The sequence below is a fragment of the Engystomops pustulosus genome, chromosome 4 (genome assembly GCF_040894005.1).
Source record: "Engystomops pustulosus chromosome 4, aEngPut4.maternal, whole genome shotgun sequence".
Taxonomy (NCBI): Eukaryota; Metazoa; Chordata; class Amphibia; order Anura; family Leptodactylidae; genus Engystomops; species Engystomops pustulosus.
In genome coordinates, this window is record NC_092414.1 from 153,126,323 (window position 1) to 153,149,065 (window position 22,743).

At 39.8% G+C, this 22,743-nt stretch overlaps 1 protein-coding gene across 2 annotated transcripts in view; it reads left to right on the forward strand.

The window, feature by feature from the left end:
- The window catches only part of NEDD4 (NEDD4 E3 ubiquitin protein ligase), an 83,938-nt gene that overhangs the window by 42,111 nt on the left and 19,084 nt on the right, over positions 1–22,743 (forward strand). For both annotated transcript variants that reach the window (XM_072148160.1, XM_072148158.1), the window contains 9 exons: positions 7,146–7,196; positions 9,929–9,990; positions 14,527–14,629; positions 15,636–15,799; positions 16,320–16,437; positions 17,343–17,495; positions 18,834–18,899; positions 20,708–20,827; positions 22,199–22,399. In XM_072148160.1, the coding sequence (XP_072004261.1) occupies positions 7,146–7,196; positions 9,929–9,990; positions 14,527–14,629; positions 15,636–15,799; positions 16,320–16,437; positions 17,343–17,495; positions 18,834–18,899; positions 20,708–20,827; positions 22,199–22,399 (1,038 nt within the window). The remainder of the gene's footprint in view (positions 1–7,145; positions 7,197–9,928; positions 9,991–14,526; positions 14,630–15,635; positions 15,800–16,319; positions 16,438–17,342; positions 17,496–18,833; positions 18,900–20,707; positions 20,828–22,198; positions 22,400–22,743) is intronic.

Sequence of the window (22,743 nt, forward strand, 5' to 3'; positions counted from 1 at the left end):
TCCAGTATTAGTGTGCAATATCGAAGGTCAGTGGCTGCCGGTGCTTCAATGTGGTCTCCAAACACAGGGGACTAGGCCGGTTGGAGTCTGAGAATCACGTTGGGGAAGGTCGAAGCGGGAGGCGCACAACGAGACCGGATATGGAATTGTTCCAAAAGGGTTTATTGAAATATATGATAAGGGTCACAAAGCATCACAACGCGTTTCGGGGAATAAAAATCCCCTTTTTCAAGTGAAAAGAAACTTCAGTCTCCGGATGCTAGAGAAGCGTGTGTCCGGAGTGTGCGCACTCCGGACACACGCTTCTCTAGCATCCGGAGACTGAAGTTTCTTTTCACTTGAAAAAGGGGATTTTTATTCCCCGAAACGCGTTGTGATGCTTTGTGACCCTTATCATATATTTCAATAAACCCTTTTGGAACAATTCCATATCCGGTCTCGTTGTGCGCCTCCCGCTTCGACCTTCCCCAACGTCAAGCCATATATTAGTATTAGAAGATCTGGCTGAAGAATTTGCGGAATAAAATCACTGACTGTTGTAGGACAAATGCGCAACATCTACATGGACATGAAGTGGTCATTTAAGCAAAGTGCTATTGCTAATGATGAGAGATTGGGGCCAAATATTCGATAGTTTGGAGTTTTAAGAGTTATAAGGATGTTTGAGAAGTTGGTTTTTTTTTGTTCACCAATAAATATAAATTCTTTTTCATGGAAAAATAAGACACCCCCTGAAAATAACACCTAGTGCCTCTTTAGGAGCAAAAATTAATATAAGATGTGGTCTTATTTTTGGGGAAACGGGTTACATTGCTTGTATTGTACTTTGTATTTTAGTAGTAACAGGGTATGTATTGTATCAGCATACTTATGCAAATATGTTTTCCAAGGTGTTAAATGGAAAACGATGCCTTTTGCCACCCTTAAAGGCAGCCCCCTTAAGACCAAGTATGAGCTACAAGCAGTCTAATAACATGATGTGGGATTTGGCCAAACCAGTACATCTATTCTAGAAGGAAGAGACTCCCAACTGTAGACAGCGCTGTTTCGACCTGGTTGGGTCTCCTCAGTACAGTGTAGGGAACTAGTTTGGCTGAGTGAGAGGCTTGTGACGAGAGAGAACTTTTACTTTCTGGGACAAAAGGATTTACAATACAGCATCATTGCAGGCAATTTAAAAAAAAATTTAGAATTGATCATTGCAGCTTGTGTCTTAAAGGGGCATTCCCATTTCAGAAAATAATTGTTATTGCTTTAATGATAAAAGTTATACAATTTTCCAATATACTTTCTGTATCAGTTGCTCAAAAATTTCTAAATCTCTCATTCTACAGAATATGTCTATGTTTGTTACCGGTGGGCAGAAATCTGACCATGGGCACACAGGTGCACGGCTCATTATCTCACAGACAGTAATCAGAGCTGTGTGATATAACGAGCCGTGCACCTGTGTGACCATGGTCTGTTATCTATCCACTAGCAGTAAACATAAAAGCTTCCTATAGAATGACAGCAAGCAGAGATCTAGAAAACTGTGTAAGGAATTGCTTCAGAAAGTGTATTGGATGAATTTATAACTTTTTATAATATAACCGCAAATTAATGTCAATTTTTTTTGACTACCCTTTTAAGTTCAGTAAATTACCCGCATCCAGAGAGCATTACCAGATGTCACAGTGGTCAGCAAGGTTTCTCTGCAGCTAGGACTCCCCTGTAAGTTGGGTCTTCTTTAGTCTGAGACTGCTGGTAAAATGAACGAGACTAGAAAAAAGAGTATTTAATATGAAGCCTCCTCTTTTTATTGTTCATTTGATTGCAAATCCATATCTGGTCTCCCACAATCCTGCTGCTTCCCTAGTTTATTTTTAATTGTATGCTTTCACAAACTTTTACATTGGTATATTGTAACGATTTATGTAATTATTTTGAGATCCTTATTTATTATTTTTTAAAAGTATGTGCATTGTTTACCCTTTCTCCTACATCTTAACCTCCTACATTGTATCATTGCTAACGAAAAACTGTAAATGTTAAATGGTTTCTAGGACTCTGCAAAATGAGTCAGTTGATCATCTGTGATGGGTGTTTTGGGAGAGGCGGTAGATGCTTTTTCAACCACTTTATTCTAAAATAATCTAGTTTAGTGGCTGAAGAGAACATGTACAGAGGTACCCTTATACTTTGTGCAGGCTAAATTCCAGCTTACTAATAACATTTAAAGTTTATTTCTAATTCACTAACCTTTTCATGACTCTCCCTAACACCAGCAAGTCACATTTGCTTTTAAATAACAAACTACACCCAGAGGAGCATAAACTAAGTACAAACAAACATTGTATGAATGGGTTTGTATGTGGCTGCACCCATACCATTCCTTAACCCGTCCATGACCAAGGGTCCTTGGAACCTTGGAACCTCAATGTTCAGGTCCGTTTTTGCAGTCGTGTTCTGCTCTTTTCGTAAGTTATATTTTTGGAACAGCTTTACATAACATAGCAGATTTATTAATTACCTGGTTTTTTTTCTTTGTATGACTAAAAATATGGTCATATAATACCTTGGTAAAAATGTTTACCAAATATGTTAAAAATTTGTACTGTCTAGGGTTGCACCCTCGGTAATTGTTCGATACTTTCAAACTCCGAACCGTTCAATACGGGGTTTGTCATTTTTGGTATTGAAATATGAAATGTGCTTACCATATATAATCAAGTATAAGCCAAGTTTTTGGGCACAAGTCTATAAAAGAACATTAACACTGTACTCGCCTTTCCGACGACCCCGCAGGTCTTCTTCCTGCTTCGGATGCTCTGGTGCCTCTTCAGGTCATCCAGATCCTCTTTAGGTCCCCTGGACCCGAAGAGGCACCAAAGCAAGAACAGGATCTGCGGAGGGGCGTCAGATTTTGTTATTAAAGGCTTAGCATACTTGGGGCAGGGCCTGGCTGGCTATATACTGGGGGTATTTGGGCTGGCTATACTGTGCAGGGGCTGGCTGGCTATATACTGGGTGGACAGGGGCTGGCAGGTTAAATACTGGGTGCAGGCTGTGACCAATGTATTTCCCACCCTGGGCTTATACTGGAGTCAATAGGTTTTCCCAGTTTTTTTGTTAAAATGAGTCTTATACTCAAGTATATACGGTATGTGGTATTTCTAAATCTCTCAGGGCCTCCCTTGACACAAGGGGGGAGATTTATCAGACGTGTCTGAGGTAAAACTGTTCCAGTTGCTCATGTCAACCAATCAGAGCTCTGTTTTAATCTCAGCTCTGATTGGTTGCCATGTGCAACTAGAGCAGTTCTGCTCCTTCACTTCTGATAATTCTTCTCCTAGGTCTCTAAATTAGTTCATGTTATTCAATTAAATATTTTTATGGCCAGCCAGGTTTTGAACTCCTGTATTCTACACCTGCCATAGAGATACAGCAACTCTATCCACTATGAACTTAATGGTTGTCAATGGAGGATTTTGTCTTGCTAGAGTTTCCATAGAGGTACACTGTGACACAACCTCCATGCACTGGTATATGGATATGCATCTTCTCAGAGATCTCTCTATATATCACTACATTATCCTTTTTTTAAACATATATACATTTTTATCAGTTGATTTTTACTTTATTCATTTTAAGACACAAAATAGTTTATTTAAAGGGCACCTACCACCACGATTCTACGTATAAAGGTAGATCGGGTGGTAGGTGGATGTAAGGGACGTGAGGAGAGCTCTTTTTAGAGCTAATCCTCATGTCCCCGCTAACTTTTAATAAACTTTATTCCCCTAAGATGTAAATTTACTTATGCGGCTACTGGGGCGTGGAGTAGCCGGGCACGAGGCTACACGGTGCGGCTACTCCACGCCCCTGTAGCCACGTTACTCCTCCTACCCTGTGTGTTCGACACGCAGCATCCTTGTAACTGCGCGCCCCCGCTCGACATGCTGGCGTTCTGCGCACTCCGGCTTGTTGGATGCTGCGCGCCGCACACACAGGGTAGTAGGAGTAATGTGGCTACTGGGACGTCGAGTAGCCGCACCGTGTAGCCTCGTGCCCGGCTACTCCACGCCCCAGTAGCAGCATAAGTAAATTTACATATTAGGGGAATAAAGTTTATTAAAAGTTAGCGGGGACGTGAGGATTAGCTCTAAAAAGAGCTCTCCTCACGTCCCTTACATCCACCTACCACCCGATCTACCTTTTATAGGTAGAATCGTGGTGGGAGGTTCCCTTTAAATCTTTATTTTAACATATTAACATAAAAAAACCTAAAGCTCTCCTTGCAAAACACTGATTAATTACTGATCTCATGCGTTTCAGTGGCTTGCTGATTTTAAAGGAGAAGTAGCTAGGTCTTTTCTCCCCACTGTATGCAAGTCCATCATTTCATTACAATGCCATGTGTCTGCTGAAGGTGTGCACTGCCGCTTTTCTTAAACAATGTTCAAGAGGTTGTAAAATTTACAGGGGTCTTCATACATTTGTTGTTTTTATGCCAATGTACTTTTTTCCCTAGTGTAATAAAATACCTTTAATATATCATAGTTTATACGGTTGAAAAAAAGACACTTGTCCTTCAAGTTCAACCAAGAAAGGGAAGGGATTCGATGAGGAAGGGATTTAGGGGAAACAATTCTATATAACATAGCCATCAATGTTATATATAAATAACCTTGTGTATGTAATATGGCAAAGTAGATTTGTAAAGTCCCCAGAACTAAAAGTTCATTGACTGAAGACATAGAGGTCATATGAAGTGGCATTTGAAAAGTCCCAGAACCCATAGTCAAAAAATGTGATGAAAAACCTCACCTCAGTGTCCCCGATGCCCGGTGCGGCTTCCTGATACTTGGTGCAGCTCCTCTTCTATTTTCTCTCTGCTGTAACAGCCGGCAGAGACGCGGCCATGTGCTCTGCCAGCTGTCGCACACTATGATGCAGCAGCGTTGCCACTGATGATGTCAGGCCGCGTCTCTGCCGGCTCTTATAGCAGAGAGCAGAAAGAAGATGAGCTGCGGGGACGGGAGCATCTGGGAGCATTACGACTGGGTGGCTAGCAGGCTCTATATGACTGGGGGGCTGGCAGGCTATATACGGCTGGGTGGCTGGCAGGCTATATACAACTGGGGGCTGGCCATATACTACTGGGGGTTGTCTGGCTCTATACTGAGAGGCTGTGACCAATGCATTTTCCACCCTCGGCTTATACTCGAGTCAATAGGTTTTCCCATTTTTTTGGTGGTAAAATTGGGGGCCTCGGCATATACTCGAGTAAGTTAGTTCTCAAAGCCATTTGGTAACTGTTTTCTTGATAAACATTGAATGAATGTGTTTGTATGTGGCTACTTACCATACAGCTACTTATAAAATATGATGGTCAGTGTTTTTCCTATGCATCAGGCCTTATGTAAAGATGTGCGTTTACCTGTCCATTCACTGTCCACCTGGAAGCAGCTGCGAGTTGCATCTACCCCATGCAGGGTAGAACAACAGCTCTTTTTATAGGTGCTGGTCCAGAGGTGGGACCCACATTTTTTAAATATGCTACAGTACAGACCAAAAGTTTGGACACACTTTCTCATTCAAAGAGTTTTCTGTATTTTCATGACTATAAAAATTGTAGATTCACATTGAAGGCATCAAAACTATGAATGAACACATGTGGAACTATATACTTGACAAAAAAAAGTGTAAAACGACTGAAAGTATGTCTTATATCAGTGATGGCAAACCTTTTAGAGGCCGAGTGCCCAAACTACAACAAAGAACCGCTTATTTATCGCTAAGTGCCAAGACAGAAATGTAATTTGTGATTTATACTCCCTTCTCTGTCACAATTTTCATTGATACCAGCCCCTGTGGATATCAATAAAGCAGAAAATAGTCCCAGGTACAGCTGTCACTTTAAAATAGCTCTGTGCACAGCAAGTCCTGGGCTGTCTGGGACTGCAGGAAGATACCTGGAGTCATCTCTGGTGATGGCCTGAGTGCCCACAGAAAGGGCTCAGAGTGCCACAGGTTCGCCATCACTGTCTTATATTCTAGGTTCTTCAAAGTAGCCGCCTTTTGCTTTGATTCCTGCTTTGCACACTTTTGGCATTCTCTCGATGAGCTTCACCAGAAAAGGTTTTCACATCACAGGTGTACCCGTCATGTTTAATAAGTGGGATTTCTTGCCTTATAAATGGGGCTGGGACCATCAGTTGTGTAGTGCAGAAGTCAGCTGATAGTCCTACTCAATAGACTGTTAGCTGCTTTTTTCTAGCCAAAATACAAATTCTAAATAAAGAAAAACGAGTGGCTATTATTACTTTAAGAAAGTACAAAAAAATTGGGAAAACTTTGAAAGAGTGAAGGCAAAAGAGCTAACATGATGATGATGCTAAACATCTCTGGGAACTTCTTCAAGACTGTTGGTAGACCATTTTTGGTGACTACCTCTTGAAGCTCAGAGTGTGCAAGCAGTAATGAAAGCAAAAGGTGGATATAAGGCACTTTTTCGGCATACAATTCCACATGTGTTAATTCATAGTTTTGATGCCTTCAGTGTGAATCTACAATTTTTATAGTCGTGAAAATACAGAAACTCTTTGAATGAGAAGGTGTCAAATTTATGGTCTCTACAGGTGGTCTCCTACTTAAGAACACCTGCCTTCCATACGACTCCTAATTACAAACTGACCTCTGGATGTTGGAAATTTACTGTACTTTTGCCTTAGCCTACAATAAACAGCTATAACAGTTATCACTGGTGTCTACAATTAAGCCTTATTGTTAATCCTGGTTCTTATGACAATCCAATTGTCACAGAAAAAAATTTGGTTGGGGCTACAATTGTAAAATATACAATATGAATACTTACATATTCAACTTAGGTTCTGTAGGTTTGTTCTTATCTTGTACGTAACCCGGGTACTGCGTCTACTGTATATATGTTTAATTTGGGAATATTGCGGTGCTATTCTTACTACCAGTAATATGTTTTTGCTTCTAGATAACTGTCCGCTTATTAATAGAACAATCATCAAATTTTGTTTCATACGATGATCTTTCAGTTTATTGATGTCGGTTCTATTATTTTCAGAGTTTTGTTAAATGTAATAATATACTTTTTCCATTTTCTAACATCTGCTATTTTTCATTTTCAGACCAGAGATGACTTTCTTGGTCAAGTGGATATTCCCCTTTACCAGTTACCGGTATGTGCTGTTCTCTTCGCGGCTGTTGACGTCCTGTTCTGTCCTGCTGTAAACCTAATCTGTTGATCACAAGATAGCCTGCTTTTTTTCATTTATATAAGGCCATTAAAGATGATATGTGTGCCTCATGCAAGTACAATGCAAGCCTGCCAGAAGACTTAGGTTTGAAGCTTTTTTTTTTTTTTTTTTTTTTTCTTGGTAAGAACTAGTCTCACGGCTATGCAGATACTGCGGGGTATCAGGCTTTGTAAAGCTAAAACATTATTTCCATTTTTTTGGCTTATGAATGTGAAAGTTGCCAAGTGCTTGGCATTGTTGTTGTGCACAGCAAGTACCTCATGTGGTGAAGTGGTTAACTTACAGTAAGAGATGTAGACTGGATGTGCTGCCAGGCAGGCGTTTCACAGAGTGTTTATGGCCTTGACTGCATTACAAACTACGTTTTATAGCGGGCCTCGTAGTATGATTTGCCCATAAGCCTATCCAATTAGTAGACTTATCTAACACATGTTACCGTTTTAGTAACTATTTTGCTCCTTCTGGAAATGTGTGCATTTTGGAATGTGGGTCACAGATAGTTGATACAGTGTATAAGACTTCGTGTCATTTTTATTTTTAACAAACATTTGGCGGATTCAGTACTCAGAGCATATAAAGATTAGCAGGTGCCCACTCTTTCATTTGGGTGGTTGTGGTACTTCAGTAGTGTCTGCTTCTAGCTTTTAGAAATGTTTAAGGTTAGATTACATTAGAGTACGGTAGTATTTTATTTTGTTTTGCCGTTTGTATAATGCTACACAGATTTATTTGTGGTAGGGGGGTTTTGGGTGCTAAAAATATTGATGAATAAGTCATGAATATCAAATTGTTGGGGTCTAATACTGAGGACCCTGTTTTCATTAGCTTAAAAACATATGTAGATCACTACATTCCCTGTGTAGTAGTGAAAGCTAAGCTGCAGTAACTCAGTACAGCCACTAAGCAGAGGTTGGAGCCGTCTCCTTTCAGGGCCATTCTCTATTTATCAGCCGCTATAACAACTTATCTGTGGGAGTCTGATATTATTGACTTATTAGGATAGATCATCAATCCCTTTTTTTTTTTTTTCCAAAAACCCCATTGAAGAGTACCTCACTTTTCAATATATTTTGAATAAATCTGTAGTTGTGTACATAAGGATAATTCTGGTTATGGGAACTATCTGATAGATATTCTAGCAGTGTTCTTTTCTGCATCTTCTATCTAATTCACCGATTTCTCTGAACTGATAGAACTAGATCCTACAAGTCACTCATTTCCCTCCACTGTGCATTCTGAAACCTCAATAAGCTTCTGCCCTTATTACTGGTAAGATGGCGTTTGACTGATCGTAGATGTCCAGCATTAGATGGCCATTTCTGTGCTGGAGGCGCTCAGGCGAACGCTCCCTAAAGCCCCCTAAATGCCGGATGGGTGTGGAGGGAGCGGGGGGCGAGCCTTCTCCTAGCTCCTTGGACAGGAGTAGGCTTGCACCAAGAGGGGTGGAATAATTTAAAATCGGGAAGCTGAGAGGCACTCAGGTGATTTACATATTTTTTTAAAAGTTATTTTCTGAGCTAATATGCCCTTTCTTTACACTCTGTAAAAAATATTTCTTTATGCACCAATTGAAACAGGCATCTAATGCTGGAAATCTACCATCAGTCAAACTGATGGTAGATGTCCTTTAAGCAGAGATTTAATAATGAATTGTATTAATAATGAATTTTTGTAAAATGTCACATTTGCTGAAACATTAAACTATTTTGAGATGAAATATTTTCTAGGTTTTCTTCCGTGCTGTCCTAATGTTTGTACATTGTATGCTTAGATGACACACTTCTTTATTGGACTTTTGCATCCAGAACAGAGAATGGTATTGCAGTTTATTGCCTGTGACTGGTCATATGTTTTAGATGGAATATAAAAGAGGACTGAAGCTTTTTGCGGGTTGTTTGTAAATTTCCTCAAGGACACCAAGCTTTCATGTCATTTTTAGGCATCAGCTGTAGTGTCTCACTCCCACCAACTTATCTGCCATCTGCATTAGTGTTCTAGGAACTAATGCACACACACAGCGTAGCCCGTAAAAATATAAAAAAAAAATTTATTATTCAAATACTCACATTTGTTAAAACACAATCCAGCATATCTTAAAAACACATCGATGCTTTGGCTAGTCGGAATACGCCCGACCCTGCGTTTCGCCTGTATGGCTTCTTCCGGGTCTGTATGTCTGCTGCAGTAGCTGAATGGTCACTGAACCATCTCGGATTCAGAAAGAGTCTTGTCCATTTCAGCCCCTTCAAGCACATTACTGGTCACTTACTGACTCTTACTCCTGGACATCCTCTGTAATAGACAGCCGGTTTAATATGTAAATTATTCTTAAAGGGATTTTCTCTTGAACAGTATTTTTGAAATATCCACTGGATATTTTTGAAAACATTTTTTTTTTTTTAAGATATGGGCCGAATAATTGGATATGTTTGTAAAACTAGTCATTATAAATATGTGGTCACAGTTATGAAGGTTTATTTCCTTTTTAATTTTTTTTATAAAATTTTGTTTAAAAAGTTATATAAAAATATACAATATATTATGAGACTATAAGATGCACTTTTTGGCAAGAAAAATACAATTAGCAATTTTCTTGACTGCTATGTATTATTGGCAATAAAACAATTGAATTTGTCATCTTTGCTTCATTCCAGACAGAAAATCCCCGGTTGGAGCGACCATATACATTCAAAGATTTCATCCTTCATCCACGAAAGTGAGTATTGTATGAGTATATTCTGTTCAGTTCTGTGTTTGCAATATATATTCTAAATAACTTCTCCTCTGCTGTCAGAACCTGGTGACTTATCATAAGCATTATTAGATTTGACTGTTACTTCAGTAATGCAAAATATAGTGTAATATAAGGAGATAAGATACTAAAAAGCATTTTGTGATTTGGCACCACTTCTGATCTTTGGACTGTAGTGTAGGATAGAACAGCGTGAATTCTTGTGTTTCCTGGTTAGCGCTTCTTTTCTTTTTATTGCCCCTTTTTCTTTTCACAACTAGGGCTGTGGAGGCAGTCTTACTCTGATCTGTAGCAAAGTATCTTCACTACTGAGCATGTACATAAAATGCAGCGTACATTCATCTCAACTGGCGCCCTGTAGCTGATGGGCCACATGCAGCCTGTCAAGTTATGAGTTGTGGTCTTCACCCTGCTGACAGTGAGTCTAATGAGCACTTCCATAACTGATGGCAGTGTTGTTTGGTTCCAGAGGCTGGGTGCCGCTCCACTCCATGTTTTGACTCCTGACACTATTTGGGCACCAAAATGGATCAGGGTTGGTTCGGTTAGTAGATGGTGGAAAGATTAGAAAGAGTAAGTTTCAAGAAGAGGGAGGACATGATGTTAGAGATAGCAGAGAGACCTTTACTAGTGTTTTGGATTAAGGCAGGGGTGATGTTACGTGCATGGGTATCATCATCATAGAGATGATACTGAAAACCAAATCAGCTGATGGTTTGTCAGGAGGGAAAAGAGAAGAGGACCTAGGACTGTGAGAAAGATCCAGCAAAGGAGACACTGAAAGTGTGGTCGGAGAGATGGGAAGAAAACTAAAAAAAAGTACAGTGTCCTTCAGGCCAATGGAGCAAAGCCTCCTTAGGAGGAGCTGGTGGTCCACAGTGTCAAACACTGCTGAGAGAATGAAGGAGAGAATAGTCACCTTTAGATTTGGCAGTCAGGAGATTATTGGAGACTTTAGTAAGCACAGGTTAAGTGGAGTGCATTGTATAATAACCAGCTTGTAGGGGAGATGACGGGTTAGTCGAGAATAGACCGGAGATTCCAGAAACTGGTAGGTTGTTAGTAGCACTGGATGGGTCCAGGGAAGGTTTTGTTAGTAATGGGGTGACAACCGCAAGCTTGGAAGAATAGGGAACACCAGAAGAGAGAGGTTGAAGAATTAGTTAGGTGAGAAGTCACTGCTGGGGAGAGAGACTGTACGAGATTTGAGGGGATGGGGTCACTGATGCAGGTAGTCGGGTGAGCAGAGGAAAGGAGCCTGGACACTTCTTCCTCTGTGACTGTCTCGAAGGAAGACAGTGTGCACGGTGAGGTACCAGAGGGAAGGGGATTAGTGTGTGAGTGGATTGAGAAATTATTTTATGGCAAATGCAATCAATTTTATCTTTAAATGCGGTGGCCAGATCTACAGCCCCAAGGTCTGTGACAGGTCGCTGCACTTATGGTGTTAGTAATGAGCGAAGAGTATCAAAGAGCCTTTTGGGGTTGTTAGAGGGAGAGGATATTAGATTAGTAAAATAGCCCTGTTTAGCAAAGTGAAGGGCAGATTCCTAGGTTTTGAGCATAAATTTAAAGTGTAGAAAGTCTGCAGATGTGTGCGCTTTATCCACAGAGGTTCGGCAATCTTGGAGCACTGCCGAAGGAAACAGGTTTCGTCCATGTGCCAAGGTTGCCTGCGTCTGTTTAAAATTCCAGATAGAGAGTGGTGCCATCTCATCTAGGGTGTTACAGGAAGATTATAAATGTTAGTAGCCAGGTTTGGACCGATGAAAGAGGAGTTGGGGGGCAGTGAGGATCAATGGCACATGGGTTAAGGTATGAATGATGGGTGGAAGGATTCTGAGAGGGTAAAGGATTATTGAAAGTAAAAGTAAAAAGGTTTGGTCATTGGAAAGGAAAAATTGGCAAAATTACACATTGAAGAAAGTCGGTAGAAGACCAACCGTAGGATGTTTCCCTCATTATGAGTGGGGGAATCGCAGAGTTGTGAAAGACCTAGAGAAGTAGTTGGTGTGAAGAGCTGAGAGGCAGGAGGAGAAATGGGAGTGCTAATAGGCATGTTAAAGTCTCCCATGATGATGGTTGGAATGTCACACTATAGAAAGTGAGGGAGCCAAGAGGCAAAGTGGTCAAGGAACTGATAGGGTGAGCCGGTAGGACGCTTTACTACAGCCACACGAAAAAAGAATGGGCGGAAAAGACTCAGGGTATGGACCTCAAAAGGGAGGGAGGGTACAAGAGGAATGACCTGGGAGGTGCCTGGTATGCCTACCCCTTCTCCCTGCCTATTCTCAGGTCTGGACAGTGAGAAAAGTGTAAGCCGCCATAAGACTATGTCGCAAGGGAAGCAGAGTCATCCTGCTGGAGCACGGTGGCTGAGTGGGTAGCACTTCTTCTGCCTTTCAGCGCTGGAGTCCTGGGTTCTAGTCCCACCCAGGTCAACATCTGCAAAGAGTCTGTATGCTCTCTGTGTTTGCATGGGTTTCCTCCGGGTACTCCGGTTTCCTCCCACACCGGTTGTTTACATTGTGAGCCCCATGGTGACAGGGACCAATTTGTATATTATTTTAGATAACTCTTTACTTATATAAAATAATTGGTTATTTTACAGATTCTAGTCATTTTACAGATTCTAGTTAATTGCACACAGAGCGGGCATTCTATAGGGCACATTTATTTATTTAGGGGTTATTGGTGGAGAAGAGGGGGTACACCGAATCTTGATAAGGTTAGCAGGGTTTCTGTGTGAAGTGTTAACGTAAGCAGAATGGGTTAGGAGTGATGTCACCACCAGCAAGCAGAAGGAGAAAGACAAGAGACAAAAGATGCTTCAGCGATTTATAAGTAGTAGTATCAGGTTAGTTATACAATGAACCAGGGACCCCATACAACAGCAAAGCACTTTATCTAGTAAATAATGTAGAAACCAGATCTAAACATCACAGGATAAGCAAATACCTTAGGGTTCTACAATACATTTGCATTGTCCATAGACAAATATATGGTCCAAAAGAATATCAAGGGTGTCATTTTGCACCCCTTTATAGGAAAACTGTGTGTTTTCCAGTGCATATTGTATCTACCGGTAATAATTTATTTTCATAACCAGTCTATGTATAAGATGTGCAACTGTATGGCCGATATTGGAATATTTCGGATGCCTATGTGAAACTCAGAGTGAACACATCTAAAGTGGTTGACTAGGAAATGGCAGTCGGTTGTTAAAAGCTGTGAATAACTATGCATAAAATGATTTTGCGTTCTGCACAAGTGCAAATAAATACCAGGATAAGTTCCCATGACATACCTGGCAGCTCCACAGAGGCTAAAGGTTAAGTGAATGTATTCCAAGGAAATGCAGAAGAATTTTGGTATGTCATAAAGTGCCACCTGTTCCAATGAATTTTCCTATCTCAGACCTAGATGAATATTACATTCTGTTCCCAACATTGGGCATTGGCTGACCTGCATAAACATTCTTTTAATTATAATAACATTAATAATACACACATTTGTATCGTGGCCCTGCCTACAAATGTGGTGTAGAGTGCTATAGGTTCTATATATTAATAAACATTAATATTGATAAATAATATTTGCAGTTGTTGACATATGTTTAAACAATGTGCTGTTTTAAATTTAGTTGTAGAGTGTTATTGAGGAAATTGCAGTACATGGCATCATTCAGAAGTAATAAACAAGGCTGTAAATTCTCAGCACAGGTCCCACACAAGATTTCTTATTTCATGCAGAACTTCCGGCATTTTATAATTCTGGTTTTTGCTGGGCACGGAGATGGAATGTCTTTACATACTTTCTGACCTCATTCTCGAGAACTCTGAAAAATATGTTTGCTTAGGCCTCTGCCCATTCAATTCGTACTCATTACATTCATTTTTTTTTATTTGGCAATTTATTGAAAGTATTTGGCTGTTTAGCACCATTTATGTTGGCAGCAATGTTACAGCTATAAACACACAAAAGACCAGTTTCTGCTCTGAGTTTATCCTTTCATTAGATCTGTTGTCACTCTGTATTCAGAGGAACACAGGTCACTGTAAGACAGGTCCTTACATCACATAAAAAATACATGAATAAATGAAATATTAAAATAGTTTTATGTCATCGTGGCTTCAAACACTTAAAGCTTTATTTAAAGGAATCTGTCAACTGTTTTGGCCATGTAAACTCTTTACAGTTTTAGGTAGCGGCCCAGAACGCATGGTTACTGTTTGTACAAGTATGTTCTGAGCAGCAGAGCTGTGAAAAAGCATTTGTTTTCCTTTATAATTGTAGTTTTGTCAAGTGCACAGCTTACACTGCTGTGCTCTGTGCATTGAACTTCTCCACAGCCCTTGTGTAGAGGTGTGATTTTGGGATCAACTGCCCTTGGTATACCTTCCTTTCAGATCCCGAATAGAGTCATGATTGTTAGTTGGTATTTTGTCTTTAGCTGCAGTTTGTTTTTGATAACGTTGTCACCAAATGTTTTCCCAACAGTCACAAATCTAAAGTCAAGGGACATCTTAGATTAAAAATGACTTACTTGCCTAAAAACAGTGGATCTGAAGAAGAAAACACAGAGCAAGGAGAAGAGGTGGAGGTCAGTTTTTTTCATTTTTGTCTTAAAACTTTGCACTTTTGGAGTGTACATTGATGTTGTACATAAATATGATCATTTTCTGGGTTAGTACTACTTATAAGGGCTTGCAAAAAATAAAATAATAGGTTTTCATTTGTACAAATGGCAGTGCATTGTTTATGTCCGATGAAGGTAGTGCTACATGGGTGAGTGGACATATATAATATAATTGATGTGTGAAGCAAATGGTCTTCAACAGAAGCAATTATTTGACTTATTCTATTCTGCGTACGAAGTTTAGTCAGTTGTTTCTATCTTTTATTTGTGTATTTGGTTTTGTTCATTGTATGTTATATGTATATTTATAAAGTGCAGATTGTGTTTTTTTTGTAAATTTATAGTGTCCAGGTTGTGTTTATTGTACATTTATATTATGTACTTTTTCTAAATCCTCCTAATGGTCCTTAAACTGTTTGACGACAAACACTTAGATGTCAGTATTTGTGACACTTAATACCAAGTGAGCTTGTTACTCAACAATTTTTGACTGTGCTTTTTTAACATTACGTTTTTTTCTCCACAGAACTTTAATGAAAGCAATTAGTTTTTCTTATTTCTTATGTACATTAGAGTGTTATGGAATTTGACAATTAGTAACTCCAAGAAATAAACCAAACTGTTTTGATATTCTTTCCATCAACTTCCCCACTGGTGCTGTGTGACCGTAACCTGTGTAATTATTAGCAGTAGCTGTGAAATAAGTTTGTGTTGTGCAATATAAGCGGTTTTATTATAGAAAATGACCTCTGGTGAGATACATAGTTGCATGTAATTTTTGGTAGGACATAATGAAATCACATGGTCCCAGTGAAATTTTCAGATGGAAAACAACAGCTAAATAAGGTTTTACTCATTGGCTACTACATTCTGAGAAAATATGGATGTAATGAAAGGGGGAGGGGCGTCTGTATTGCATTTATGTATGTGTCTTATTTTTCCCTTTATGCTTCCTTTTTATTTTACTTAGCCTGGGTGGGTTATTTTGGACCAACCAGATCCTTCTTATCAACCACAACCACAGGAATTAACTCCTCTACCTCCAGGGTGGGAAGAGAAACAGGATATCTTAGGCAGAACATACTATATTAGCCACCAGTTTAAGCGAACCCAGTGGCAGAGGCCTACCATTCAGTAAGTGACTTATTTGAATGTAAAATATAATGTAATCAAAGTTTGTATGTTTAAGAAATTATTATTTTTTTTATGTAAATTTTTCACTAGAAAATTACTTTTTTTTTAAACAACTGCTGGGTACAGTGCTCTGTTATTTCTTGCTCTGCCACCTGTAACAAAAAGGACAATATCCTGAAATACGCTGGACCAAAGCCTTAAGCCCAGTTCACACCAGCGTTTGGTCCTCTGTTATCTTCCATCACCAAAACGATAATAACGGTAGTCTAACGGATAAAGGATAGACTTTTAATGGTTACAGTAATTGTCCTCTTGCACCACTACTGTAAGGCGTCTGTTACTTGAGATGGAGAAATAGCACTGCAGCCCCAGTCCAACTTCTCATATAACGAAAGTCTATAATTGTTATCGCGCAGGTGACTTCTAAATTTGCATTTATAACCCTTATTTAGTCCAAACATTGGGTATGTACATTGCTTTATTAAAAAAAAAAATAAAAGGATAATTGGCAATTTTTCAGAGATGGCACAGCTGGTCCAGAAAGTGGCAGTGTTCAGATGGAGGCACAACGTGCATTCACAACCCGGAGACAGATATCTGAGGAGGCAGAAGGTCCAGAAGCCAGGGATTCTCCCGAGGTGAATTGATAATGCCCTTGAGTCTGGTTGGGCTATAGTAGTATGTTTAATAAAAGCCACAGGGCTTCAGGAAAGTTAATGTGCAGTGTGTACAAGACCAACTAAAGATGTAATGTATTAATGTATACACATCTAGGTATTCTGTCAATTCAGTTTGTCAATTCAGACGATTGAATGTTTCTGCCTGTTTGTACAGAATGTTTCATGACAGTCAAATAAAAATTAAATGAAAAAAAAAATGTTGTCCCCCCCCCCCCCCAACTCCAACAAGCATATGACACAATGGGCAAGCCTGTAAGGCCTGAGCCCACCAACCACCTCACCCACTATAAAGTTATGCAGTGTTTATTTCGCCTACATCAACAAGCACCGTAAATAACGGGAGTACATGTTATAACTAGGTATATGTTATGATCAAATAAAGAGCACAATAGAGATCAAGAAAGAAAAAGTTACCCTGCTAAAAGGAAATGCATATAACTGTATGAAAGTCCATGCTAAATATAAGCAGGGGTTAATAATGTGGGTATATTATAAGCATATAAATGTAAAGATGAAATGCATACAAGCAAGGGTTAACGGAGCAACGGATCCAAGGTGAACGATACACATACGACATTGTTGAGCCAGGTTGGTGATGTGTCCCTACATGTATTGCCATAAACAATGTTCTCCTCAGGGGTTACAAATATAAGACCCCCTGCGCATGATGAACATTGTGGGTTTTTTCCCCATTCGGTTTCATGGGCCCGTGACCCATATGCAGGTCACCTCACTACAAAATCGATGCTTTTATTGTCACCTTTTACTGTGTAACACCGAAAAGTAGAAAATACACTTACATCTCAATATTTGTATTGTATCTGGATGATGACTCGAGACTAAGTGTTTGTTTTCCTTGATAGAGCTGGGAAATTATTACAGAGGATGATGCTACAATATACCATCCTGCTCAGCCCGTGCCTGGCAATGATCTCCAAATACAAGTCACTGATGAGCTCAATACCAGACTCCACATATCAGGAAATGTCACCAATGGTAGACTCGGCTCCAGCACTGTGAGTAATATTTATTATATTATAATATTATGCTTAGTTATACCATGTTTTCCCGAGAAAGACAGTGTCATATACAAATTTTTGCTCCCAATGAAGCACCTAAGACTATTTCCATGAACAAAAATTCACATTTATTGTTGAGCAAAAAATTTATATTTATTAATATACTGTACTGTCATCACATACGTCAGCATAAACGTCTGAAGTCCATGTGCATGTACAACAACCTATGGTACGTCTGCCAATCCCGATATTTATAAACAAAAAGCAACATTTTTTTATTCAAAGACCATCATGTCCACAACATCCTTATAACTCTCCAAACTCTAAATTTCATGCTAAATTTTTAATGACTCCATTTCTATTAGAACCATTTGCCCCCAATCTCTCATGTATAGCAATAGCACTTTCCTTTAATGACCCCTTCATACCCCGGTCGCTGCTTGTAGCACATTTTCAGCGCTACAGTCAGTGATTTTATCCCATGAATTCTTCACCCATGATCCCATGATCTACTAATACTAATGTGGGGATAGCTATAGCAATGGCTGCAGCTAGGACTTATTTTCAGGGGAGGCCTTGTATTTCTAAGCTTGAAAAAAAGTTGTACTAGGTTTTATATTTGAGGAAACATGTAGTAAAACATTCAGGGCCAGTTCTAGCCTTTATGCTGCCTAATGAAAAAATTGAAAATGCCCCCCTGTTTTACATAATCCCAAATTAAATTATATACAATACTCTATACAAGGCCGCCCTGATTACATTCCAGCCGCTATATTCAGATCCCCATAGACAGTATATAGCGCCACGCCGTACACTGTGTACATGGCCTCCCCGAGCAGCACAAAGCTTCCCCCAAGTATTACACAGCCCCCCCTTTCAGTATGTACACACAGCCTCTCCCCAGTATAACACAACCCCCCCATTATATACACACAGCCTGTCCCCAGTAATACAGTTTATAGAGACATATAGAGACAAAAAAAGTTAAAAAAAAACTTGTACTTGCCTCCGAGCTCCAGCCTAAGCATTCACCCGCAGCTGTGTTCTGTGTGTATAGACACAAGGTGGCGTTCGTGTTGACGTGACACCGGCCCGTGTCCCACAGGTCGGCACACACAGGCGCGCTGTGATGCACTGCTCTGCCTGTAGTAGTTGCTTTTTCATGTAGTACGGACTACTACTGCAATCTGCCACCCTGAATACATTAACGTCCTCACTACCAAAATGCTAACCGTGAAACAAATAATATGCAGTGGTAGAGTGTGGGTATTTGTTACATTTAAATGTGCTCACTATTTGATTGTACATTTGTTTTCTTCTAAATATTTGGTGAAGACGCGACCCAGCAGAAGAGAGAGCCTGCAATCCTACTCACAAGAGGAACTCCCTACATTACCTGTTGTAAGAATGTTTTCCCATTTAATGCATAATCACTTGATTGCATTGTCTTGTAACAGACACAAACTTTTTTCTTTTTAATACCTTTATTTTTTATTTTAACTATTGGCAGGTTTTGCATAGGCTTAAAGGAAACCGTCAAAATCCATTATGATAAAACAGTGGAACTTAGATCCAGGCACTGTGACTGGGGTGATCTTCTTACATTAGTTATCCATTGCCTCCTTCCTTTTAAAGTCAACTTTTAAAGTACGTTGATGATCCAAATGGGGGGGCCTTACCAGAGCCGCTCAGTACCGTATTTTCACAGACTGTTACACTGTCTACCGCTTCCCCTGCTCCCTTAGCACTTCCCCCTCTGCCTGATGTAATCTCACACAGTGGGTGGAGGATGTGCTCCTGTACAGTGTAACAGCCTGTGAAGCTGCCTCACGGAGGGGCGCTGGTAACCCTTCAGGCTCATTAACATAATATATGTTGATTTTAGAAGGAAGTAGGCCATGGATGACAAATATAAGAATAAAACGACAGCCACAGTGCCTAGTTCTATATGTAAGTGCCCCTGGATTTTTATGGAACATTTTCTTTAACAAAAAAGAAAACTTTTTCCAAGTGCTGAGTAGCTTCATCCCATAGTTTTTGCCTTCGGGGTGGGGCCACATTTTTCCCCCTGACTTTTTTTTCTCTATGGAGTTCTAAAAGACATAATTTTTCTGTGTACGTTGCTGGTTTAGGGGGTGTTTTTTGCAAGATACTTTTTGCTGGGGTTCCATTTGGGGTGCTTATAATTTATTCACTGAATTCTAATAACTCTTTCTAAACAAGATGAAAAAAACCAACACTAATTCTGACAACTTATTGTTAATCATGATGTGCCAGGCTCCTGTGCTGAGTCTCTTAGCCTGTGCAAGCATCATTGCATAACTGTACACGGGGGTGCCATAATATACAAGCCAGTACAATGTATGGTTATGTCTTGGTGTGCCTAAAGCTTAATATACAGTCATTGACCATAAAAAAACACTTCTGTGTGAATGTAATGATAATATGTGTGATTACATTATTAGAGCCATTAGAGGATGGGGATGGGGACAACTATACAATTGAATGGAGGCTCTAGTAATCTGCTGGGCTGGCATAAGGTTGGATACAAGAGGAGATACGGTTAGGCATTTGGGAACGCAGGCTATGTATTCACCACAGATGTTGCAGCTGGATGCTACAGTTACAAAGTTGGCCTGCCAGCTGTTCTCATAAATGCCTGGGTATAAATTTGTTGACCAGAGGGACCAAGGAAATGTTGCAATATGAGGAAAATATTCCTTTAACCCCTTAACAACTTGGCCCTTTTTAGTTTTTTCACTTCCATTTTTCACTCCCCACCTTCAAAAATCTAACTTTTTTGTTTTTCCACATAAAGCTGATAGCACTTTGTAATGAATGAGTTAAAACGAAGTAGCCTCGGGTCTTCGGAAGACCTGAGGCTACCATGGCGATGGATCGCCGCTCCCCGATGACGTCACGGGGAGCAGCGATCCGCGACAAGATGGCGGCGCCCATGCGGCGATCGTTGGGAAAACACCTGCAATTGGTGCTAGCCGTACTAGTACGGCGCAAGTCGGGAAGGGGTTAAAACCCTTAGTCTTGCCTTAGATTGCATTTCCATCATGATAGATTCTCTTTAAGCATAATAATAATCTTTTTATTTCATATTCTGTAGAGCTTTAGAAATAAAATATATTATTTGCAGCAAGATGGTACAATATGTTTTTTTTTTTTTTTTTTAATAAGAATAACTGTTTTGTTTTTAGATGTTACCCACATCTTCAGGGTTGCCTCCTGGTTGGGAGGAAAAACAAGATGAAAAAGGAAGGTCATATTACATAGATCACAATACAAGAACTACAACTTGGGAGAAGCCTGTATTTCAGGTACTATAGAATTGACACAGTTTGCGATATGCATCACAGAGTTAATACTTTCTGAATGATTTGGTGAAGTCAATTTCTAATTTGGTGGTGTCATGGCATCTACAAGTGCTTCTCAATAATTTAGAATATTAGCAAAAAGATTTTATTTTTCAACAATTCAATTCAAATTATGAAACCATATATATACTGAGTCATTACAAACAAAGTGAACTTCTCATGTGTTTATTTATGTTAATGTTGATGATTATGGCTTACAGCCAAGGAAAACCCCAAAGTCATCTCAGGTCCCTGAGGGTGCATCCACACGTTCAGTTTTTCAGATGCAGTTTTTGATACCCAGACCAGGAATGGAGTAAAAGTAGGAGGAGGAGCAGCACCTTACAATCATTTGTCTTAATCCATTTTCATCCGCACCTGCTTTTAGCTCCAAAAACTGCATCTGAAAAACTGAACGTGTGGATGCACACTTAGTCTGGTTCAGTAGGCCACACAATCATGGAGAAGACAGACATCCAGAAGGCAGTTACTGACACACTCCACGTGGAGGGAAGGCCATGAAGGCTCATTGCTAAAGAAGCTGTTCAGAGTGCGGTGTCAAAGCATATTAAGGGAAAGTTGAGTGGAAGGAAAAAGTGTGGTAGAAAAAGATGCACAAGCAACCAAGATAACCTCAGCCATGATAGGATTATTAAGAGAAGTCCATTCAAAAATCTGGGGGAAATTTACAACTATTGGGCTGTTGCTGGAGTCAGTGCTTAAAGAGCCACCACACACAGATGTATCCAGGACATAGGCTACAAGTGTCAGTCCATGTGCCAAACCACTCCTGACCAGTAGACAACACCAGACACGTCTTACCTGGTCCAAGGAGAAAAAGAACTGGACTGTTGCTCATGGTCCAAGTTGTTATTTTCAGAGTAAAGTAAATTTGGGACCTTGATTTCCAAATGAAATGCCAGTGTCTGGAGAAAGAGTGGAGAGGCATAATCCAAGCTGTTTGAAGTCTAGTTTCCACAGTCAGTGATCAAAGTCACCATAACTATTGTCAATCAGTAATATTCTTCTTTTAATGCAACTACATGCATTTATTCAAATGATACTTTTACAGTTTAAAGCAAATTAAAAAACATTTTATTCAAAGAATTATAAAAATTTAATATTTTGAGTGGGTTCATAAAGGTGAGGCTCTGAATTGTTTGTTGAAAAACCAGGCACTCAAGATTCCCGTGGAGCAAGTTTCTTTGAGTATCCTATTGTTCTTAGCTGTGTATGTATGTGTGGCTTCTGTTTATGGAAACACAGTGTAAAGACCTGCAGGGCTTTTTGGAGGTAGCTTTCAGAAGTTAATGTGTCTTTAATGTTCACTCGCAGAAGCCTACACCTGCGGAAATGTCGCAGACTTCACCCACCCAGAATGTGCCTAGTGGTCGGCATCAGCAGTCACCAGCGTATGAATCCACTAAACATACTGGGGACCAGGATCTGGGATGCCTCCCCAAGGGTTGGGAAATGAGGCGGGCACCAAGTGGACGACCTTTCTATATCAATCACATCACAAAGACTACAACGTGGGTACGTGCGTATTCCTCTTCTATTTATCCAAGAAGGTGAACTACAGGCTTCATAAATGTATGTATTGCAGAGATGTTTTCAATGGTTTCAATAATAATAATCATTTTTAATTGAGAATAGAATAGCCATCTCAGTCATACATGGCGTACCCACAGAAATGCCATATAGAAGTGGGTTCCATCTCTAGGATCTGCACCTTTTCTCAAGAATCAGTGAAGGACTATTCTGAAATCTCTTCACTGTGCAGACTCTGTAGTACATCTTTAAAAGGCAATTACTATCAGATTTACTGATGGTAGACTGTCCTCAGTGACATGCTCGTTACTTTTGAGGGATCCTTAAAC